General features: G+C 36.1%; 1 protein-coding gene across 4 annotated transcripts; it reads right to left on the minus strand.

Annotated features, from left to right (window-relative positions):
* Positions 1-382: 382 nt before the first annotated feature.
* LOC122327835 (complement factor H-like) lies at positions 383-7,873 on the minus strand. 4 transcript variants are annotated; one of them, XM_043223479.1, is made up of 14 exons: positions 7,562-7,873; positions 7,278-7,445; positions 7,084-7,189; positions 6,885-6,961; positions 5,524-5,706; positions 5,186-5,362; positions 4,929-5,102; positions 4,670-4,846; positions 4,282-4,473; positions 3,961-4,140; positions 1,156-1,332; positions 895-1,077; positions 759-802; positions 383-637 (listed from the first exon to the last, which is right to left on the minus strand). In XM_043223479.1, the coding sequence occupies exons 1-13, from the start codon at positions 7,629-7,631 to the stop codon at positions 777-779; spliced, it is 1,890 nt and encodes a 629-aa protein (XP_043079414.1). In that variant the 5' UTR covers positions 7,632-7,873; the 3' UTR covers positions 383-637; positions 759-776. The 4 variants fall into 4 exon arrangements, with proteins under 4 accessions (XP_043079414.1, XP_043079413.1, XP_043079415.1 ...); XM_043223478.1 differs by having other exon boundaries at positions 383-671; positions 7,562-7,872; XM_043223480.1 differs by lacking the exon at positions 5,524-5,706 and having other exon boundaries at positions 383-671; positions 7,562-7,867.
* Positions 7,874-8,285: the final 412 nt, after the last annotated feature.

Genomic DNA, 8,285 nt, shown 5'->3' on the forward strand with positions numbered 1-8,285 from the left:
ATAATAATAATAATATTATATATATATATATATATATATATATATATATATATATATATATATATATATATATATATATGCATTCATTGTTCTGTGAGTTTTATTGGGCTAAACTTAACATGTTGCAATAAAATTACTACTACTATTATTATTATCATCATCATCATCATCATCATCATCATCATTATTATCATATGGCTCCCTTAATATCCTAAGGTAATCAATCATTTACTGCAGTTGATTTTGCAGCGCCACTTGCCAAAAAAATGTGAATATGTGGACATAAAATATTGATTAATTAAAATATCTAAATATCAAAGGTTTGTCAACTCACAATTTACAAATGGCCTAGAAACACAAAAACCACAACAATACCACAACAGAATATTGATTTGAACTTTATAAGGTGCGAGAACATTTACAAGAGGTCAAGTCTGCAGTGTGATAGGAGAGGGCTGAAAAGGTTTTATCTGCATATTTCTCTCCTGATTCTGATAAGATGACTCTTTCACTGGAGAAAGCTTTAATGTGCATAGAGGACTTCACCGAAAGCAGCAGTTGGAAGTTGGATTTTCACTTCAGAAGATGTTGACTGGATGTTTTTTTAGACTGTCATTCTGGCGGCACCCATTCACTGCTGAGGATCCAGTAACCAAGTGCAGTGACAAGAACTAAAAAGTCAGTTTAACTATTAAGATATTTTAATTAAAAAGCGTTGTTGAAGGTACGGTCACACAGATAAGAAATAAAATGGTTACCTCAATTACCACTCCAGTTTATTTTCTTTTATTTTGTGTATCACCTAAAGAAATCCAACCAAATAAACAACAAATCAGTAATTGCACAGATCACAAATATGACTCATTTAGGTGCTGAACATTAGACAATACTCACAACTTTTGTCAATCTGTAGCTGTCCGTTGGAGCACAGCACGTCCACGTACTCTTTAATCTCATTCCCAGCATTCCATCCATCTGTACAGTTAAGTCTATACTTTTCAGCGTGCTTTATGTAGACCTTTCCCGTAGGAAGCTTGAGATTGTACTGCTCAACAAAATCATCAATTTCGCAAGGTTCTGTAAACGGAGACGAACACAAACACGATGTTGAACAGTTCAAAACAATTGCGAATTAAAATGACAAAAATGACTCACTGAGACATTTCGGAGGAGTCTCCCATTTCCCATCCACACACTTATAAACGTCCTGGTTCTTGGTAAGCACAAAGTAAGACTGGCAAGTGTAAGATACCGCTGTGATCACATCATCTTTTGTACTGTTGATGTTGTAATCTCCATGTTGAAGATACGGAGGAGGTGGACAGATCGTACCTAAACAAATAACAACATTTACATTGACATACTTTACAATATTACGAGGGCAAATTTGTACTAGAAGTGAGTTAAACCTAAGTACCTCTCATAGCATTGCGTTCAGATACAACAATCAAATAAGTAAGGTATAACCGTCAACAGAGCTTTGAATGATTAGAAAATAGTTGTGTATTCAATAAAAGTCAATTAGTCTGCTTACACTACGGTTGCCATCCCTCAAGACATTGATCAGATTATATATTTCAAGGTTTTTTAACTTTTATTGTGAGTAGGATTACTTCTTCTGCATCTCAGTTACCTGCCTGGAATTACGTTTGCTGTGCGGTTCTCTGAAAATAATTGCACACCTTAGAACGTTCTTCAGCAAATCAGAATTAAGCATTCAACAAACCAGTAGTATAATCAAAAATAGTGTAGTCTTCACTACAACAATAAATACATGTTAAATCTTTGTTAATTATACAACTCATTCAGTCAAGATCTCTGATTGACCCCCCCACCCCGGTTGTTTAATTAGCATTAAATGACAGGCGGCAGAAGGTATTTTAAGTTGCTGTCACCTAAAGAGCTAATGCACGGACTCGGCGTACTGAAACACAATAGGCTTCCTCACATCAGGAAATAGCTTTAGCGTAGGAGTAATGATGCACTGACGTGCCATCTGAATTATCATAAATAGAAGATTCTCAAATACAAGTGTCAGGAATTAGAAATGAGTGGCCTTTAAAGTCGCAGTAACTCGCAGATAATTGTGATAAGTTAGTTTCCAAGTTGGCAGGCAAATTTGAGAGAAGAACAACATAGCTGTATTACTGTAAAGTAAATTTGCTTGTTTTTCCAGCAACATCTTCATTGTTTTTCTCTTTCCATTGCAGTCATATTTACTAATACATCCTGAATTCCAGAAACGTTAGGACGCTGCCTTCTCTGAAACCGACGTCATCTGGGGGGGAGCATATGTTCCACTAAAAATCACTACTTACATTCGTAGTGCCAGCCAAAACATGCAAGCTGCCCATACCATATGCACTTATGCACCCCCATACCATCAGAGATAGTACCCTTGAACAGAACACTGCTGGAAGGTCTCCCTCCTCTATAGCCTGCATTTTTGACATAAATGTCACATTTGGACTTGTCTGGTCATAGACGACTTTTATAGATATTTCTGCATTAACTTAACAGTGATTAACTGATGGACTGCCCGCACTCAGGTTTTCATGAATCAGAGATTGTACATATTCAGATTAAGCCTACACCATGCTCCTGTTGCGTTGTTTTCAACACATGTTCTATAATTAAGAGATTTTATATTATATAGCAATTTCTTTGTGAATATACACAAATAAAAGCAGTCCTGTATACAGTGATGCGTTATTATTAAGACAATCATTAAGTTGATTCTGCAAAGTGTGTAAAATATAAAGTAAAAAGTATAAAGTATATATATATATATATATATATATATATATATATATATATATATATGTGTGTAACAAATGAGAGAGTTGGCATAAATGAGCATAAAGTTCACAAGCAGTTGAATGTGTCTTTAAAGTATACACCTTGTCAGTCTGTGTGAGGGACGCGTTCAGAATCAGCGTATGGTCACTGTCTAGGGTGGGTGTATTTATTTGATCTTATAAAAGCAGGGTGTGGTGTCATGATTTTGAGCTTGCGATTGGGTCTGAGGGGAGTTTGGGCAGAACTTCTCAAAAAAAGCCAATGTACTATTTGAAATCTAGCCCATATATTCTGCATTAATGCATATTATGCATTAAATGATGAGAATTTCAAACTCTTTGCAATTTTTCTCAGAGAAACTCTATTTTTCGCCTCTGCATTGGGGGAATTGGCGATCATCTGCACATCTTGACTTCTGAGAGACACTGCCGCTCTGAGGGGTTCTTTTTATACCCAATCATGTTGCCAATTGACCTAATAAGTTGCAAATTGGTCCTCCAGCTGTTCCTTATATGTATATTTAAATTTTCCGGCCTCTTATTGCTACCTTTTTTGGAATGTTTAGCTCTCATGAAATCCAATATTTGGCATGACATTTCAAAATGTCTCACTTTCAACATTTGACATGTTATCTATATTCTACTGTGAATAAAAAGTTGATGAGATTTGTAAATTATTGCTTTCCCTCAATCGGGTTTGCAGTCGTTCAATCAACATTGCTCTCAAAAGCAATGTGTTTTCGGTTTGACTTCACAAAGCGCTGTTTATAAAAACTTTACATACTTACATATGTTTTTCACAAAAAAGTATGTAATTAGTGCAAATCAACTGTATGTAGTTTCAAAGTAATTTATGCAAGCTTTTATTTTACATTGACAAGTTGGAGGTATATTTGTGATTTCTATAATGTATAATGTTTGATTTTCGTTTGTTCAGTTTTTATTGGTTTAGTTCACTTTTTAGCTATTTATCTAGTTCCTATGTATTTCTTGCATACAAAGCCTTCAAACTGGGGATGTAATGATTGTACTGATATATGACATACTCAAAAGAATGACAGCACAGCATATACAAAAACGCTAAGATACATTCTGGCGGAATTGTTCTATGGCAAGGGTTGAACTGATTAGAATAAGTTTGCAAGATTTCTTGGCGACTCACTTTGGCAGTCAAACGTTCCGTTCCAATTTCCGTTTTGACACTTTAAAACTCCTCCAGGAATTTTACTGTACGGTTCTTTACAAGTGTATGTCAGAGTCTCAGAGTTTCTGTACTCAGTTTTCTCGTCTGACAGTGTCACAAACTGCACGTTCTTTGTTGGTTTGGAGCACTGAACCGTTCCTAGAGAAGCAAATGTAATGTAAAATATAGAATTTGAAGATATCGAATGTTTATGGTATTTAAGATGGTAATAAATCATTACATTTGAGGACTCATTTGATCCTGATTTATGGAAAAGTATAACGCATTAACAGGAAGTACCTCCACATTGTGGATATGGGTAATTCCACCTCCCGTCTGGCAGGCATTCGATTGCACGTTGGCCGTAAAACCTCATGTTATCATCGGTGCATCGAAAAACTAAGATATGTCCAGGTTTATAAGGCAGAGTGGTGTTCGGATATTGGAATATAATTTGTATATTTTTGAGTTCTTTCTCCTCGCAGGTACCATCTGTGTATAAGAAAATAATATATTTATTGTTTCAATGCTCCAAATTAGTAAAAGTATATATTATTAGTGTTATGTTAATACAAAATTCTGTTGACGTGGTTGCATGCATACATCAGTAGTTTACTTGAAACATATATCAATCGATCGCAATGTAATTATTTATGATGCAATACAATAAATTCAAGCTGTAACATACCACTGCATTTCCGTATGTCTGTCCACTGGCCCTTGGAGTCACAGGTGATTTTTACAGGCTCCTCTGGTTCAAATCCAGGATTGCATTTATATTTTATGCTCCAAGAGACTTTGTATGCATTTGTCTGACCTTCTACGATCTGTGCATTTGGGATTATTGGTGGATCGCACATAAGTTCTAGAAAGCGAACACGCACATGATCGTAGAATTTATCATTTTTGATTTTGTAAAGATTTTAATACTCCAGATCTGAACCTACCAGCACACAGTGGTTTCGGTGTCCATCCGTCTCGTGTACATGTGGCCACTTCTGCTGTTTCACGATAACCAGACTCGCAACGGTAAGATCTTCTCGCTCCCAAATACAGATCTCCACTAAAGTAATATTTTAGTAAATACAGATGCTGGTTGAGTGGAGCTTCACACTTTTGCTCTAAAACAAGATTTGCATGCTTTTTTTAAAAAAAATTTAACACACACAGCAATAAATCCTTGAATGTTTCTCTACAACCTTACCCTCACAAGTAGGCTTGTAATCCCACTTTCCAGTATCGGTGCATGTAAATGTTTCCTGTTTATTATAGATCTGTTTTTTGCAGATAACTTCCACTGTTTCTCCAGCTTTAAAAAATGATTTCCCCCATGGAATGGTTTTTACTACTTCAGGTTCGGTTAGATCCAGCTGACAAGTTACTGTGAAGACAGAATAATGCAAAACTATGTTTAAATAAGCATACCAAAAGTTATTGTCAAACTGCAATAAAATTGTGCCTACTGTTTATCTATGTGTACGTTCGGACTGCATTCATGCTTGTGTTTCCATGAGCATTTAATAAATCAACCGTGGTATTAACCTATGCACTGTGGAACAGGCCCACTCCAAACACCATTCTCCTCACAATGAATGACACTACTTCCGTCTAGCTTTTTGAAAGAAGATACACACTCAAAGTGAACAACATCGCCAAAAGTTCCTTCCTCTGTGTTGCCCGATACGGCCACATCCCCGTCTGTGTGAATCACAGGGCATCTCACCTCTGTGAAATAAATAAACTCATTTAGGTTGGATTTCCTGATAAATCGCTCTCTGTCAAGTTGTATTTTAACATTAGAGCAATGCCTGTTTCCCAAACCAGCATGTAGAGCACAGCCATCGTAATTTCTTTAGACGTCTTCTCAACATTTTACATAGTGCATTGTAGAGACCTATACACTATGCATATTTCCACATATATATATATATATATATCTATCAAGGTATATGCAATGTACATTTTTCTACACGTGCTATTTTTGACTTTCTCTGTGTATTATGCAACATACTACTGCCATGCTATATGCAAGCCTACTGGAACAGATTGTAACCTGCCACTGGTAAAAAGAAGAGGAAGAGAGATCGCATTAAAGCCACTGCATACATAAAACAAAAAAAAAATACTCTGAATTTGCTAGTAATTTTCACAATTAATGCAAAGAAATGCTACACAATTGAATGTGAAAGACTTTCAAGCACAGACAACAACGACAGTCAAAACAATCACTGTTCATATGGATCCGCGAACACTGGCCAGTAACTCACACATGCCTGTATACTGAACAAGTAATACCATTTTCACAAATTAACGTTTTTATAGTTTATACAGAGATGATACCATTTTCAAAATGTCACATTTTCAGGTTCGGCAAAATCCTGTGGTCAAGTAAACGAATGGCCAGAACAGTTTCCGTTTTTTTAAACGTGTGAACGCCCTTATACACGACCAGCATGTTGCTAACACGCTATGCTGTGCTTTGGGAAACCTGGCAGCTCTTGTGGTGCTGTAAGTGATGTTAGCGGCTCTTTTGTTTTAGATACGCCCCCAGCATTTAAGCTCGACCAAGGTAGACTACATTTACCTGTCAGGTTAAGAGCTTTCGTCTCACGATGTTGAACGTCTGTTGTTTGTGTAACGTTTGGTAACGTTCGAACTCATGAAGAGCACTCAGGATAGAGTGCCGGCTGTTAATGCCTAAAATGATTGGCAGGCAGAAAGTGCCACAAAAACCTTTGTGTTCGTTTTACGGAGACTTGTCTGTCGCAGAGGCTCCAGACAGTTATTTTACTGATATCTTTCAGAGATTATAGTTTTTTTTTTGTGGACCATGCTGTAAAAATCGCTTAGAGCACCTTAATGAATAATAACAACAGTGCAAACAGACTTTTAAGAAAGCCTACCCTCACAGACAGGGACAGAATTATCCCACCCTTTGATTCTACAGTGACGATGATTGATTCTGCTTGTCATTTCGTACCTACAAACATAAAGCTTTTAAGTAAAAACAGTGTCAAGTCAAAGAGGTCATATGTGAACTTTACGAATTAGCAAAGAGAACAGAGGAAAGCAAACAAAATGCCGTGCATGAAGCAATTTTACCCTTTCTTGCAAGTATACTGCACTGTTGCTCCATAAGTATAATCTGTTCCCTTTATAAGTTTAAAATCACCGTTTGGTGTTTCGCCTGGATGACCACATCTTTTCTCTACAGAAATCAAGCAAGCGTTAGCGTGACGAGAGTAAATCTGCTTTACAGAAAAGTCATGTGCTAATCATATTGACAATTTTCTTACTTAAGCATCTTTGGGCAATGAGCGTCAGCCATTGTCCGTTTTTACACATTAACCTGTAAAATCCACCATAACCTGTCATGCAGTACACTTTTACTGTTTCACCATCAGTGTATGAAATGTTCGCAACTGGCTCTGCGTTTTCATATACGATGTCCTCCCCAAGACATTCTGAGAAGCACAAACACACGCACAGAAAGCTACCAAAACCGATTAAGGTGCCGTAAAGTTATTGGAAGTGCAAATAACACGTAAAACATTTTACTTTTTACAATTCAGAAACTCACCTTGATCTTGCGCAGAGGTAACAGAAAATAGAAAACAGGAAAAGCTGATGATTTCTACAGGAACTCTCATTTTTAGGTCGCCTCACAAACTCACTGAGCTTTCCTTTTTTTTTTCTTTTTTGGGGGTTTTTGTTTGTTTTTTGTCTCCAATGGGGGATCAAAATGTTAATAATTTACCAAAGTCAAATAGAGCGTGCTTTTATGCCAGACAAAAAAACAAACAAACATAAAAATACACTAAAACCAAATCTGACATTTGTCAGTTGTACACAGCAAAAGACCATAAAGATAAGTCTTATCTCTTTTTTTTCTCATTGAATTTGGTAAAGGCACTAAAAGGTGTTGCAAGAAACAACCTGACATGAAGCAGTGGATGATGCAACCAGATTAAAGTTTATTCAGTCAGAGATAAGCACAAAGTCCTTTGTGAACTAATTGCATCACTCACTTCTGCAGAGTGGTATGGGTAGGTTAAAGGGTGGCTTAACAGTGTAATTATAAATGTTACTACAAAAATGCAATTACATAAAGGTATTTTTAAAATATAAGTACAATGTAGAAACGTGTGTGTACAAAATAATTGCATTATATCAAATTAATAATTGAAATTTAAGTACATAGTAGCTGACACCACCTAATACAAAGTGGGACCCCTATTATATATTATATACAAATAAACTTTATTTCAAATGGTATTCATATGTATTACTATACACTTATAAAG

This window comes from Puntigrus tetrazona, chromosome 22 (assembly GCF_018831695.1).
Source record: "Puntigrus tetrazona isolate hp1 chromosome 22, ASM1883169v1, whole genome shotgun sequence".
Classification (NCBI taxonomy): domain Eukaryota; kingdom Metazoa; phylum Chordata; class Actinopteri; order Cypriniformes; family Cyprinidae; genus Puntigrus; species Puntigrus tetrazona.

Bases quoted from the DNA above. Each gene is read 5' to 3' on its own strand.
- LOC122327835 (XM_043223479.1), bottom strand. From the start codon at position 7,631: ATGAGAGTTCCTGTAGAAATCATCAGCTTTTCCTGTTTTCTATTTTCT. The intron at 7,190-7,277 runs GTAAGAAAATTG...TGATTTCTGTAG, and splicing joins CATTGCCCAAAGATGCTTAA to AGAAAAGATGTGGTCATCCA. The intron at 5,103-5,185 runs GTAAGGTTGTAG...ATCTTGTTTTAG, and splicing joins TTACAAGCCTACTTGTGAGG to AGCAAAAGTGTGAAGCTCCA.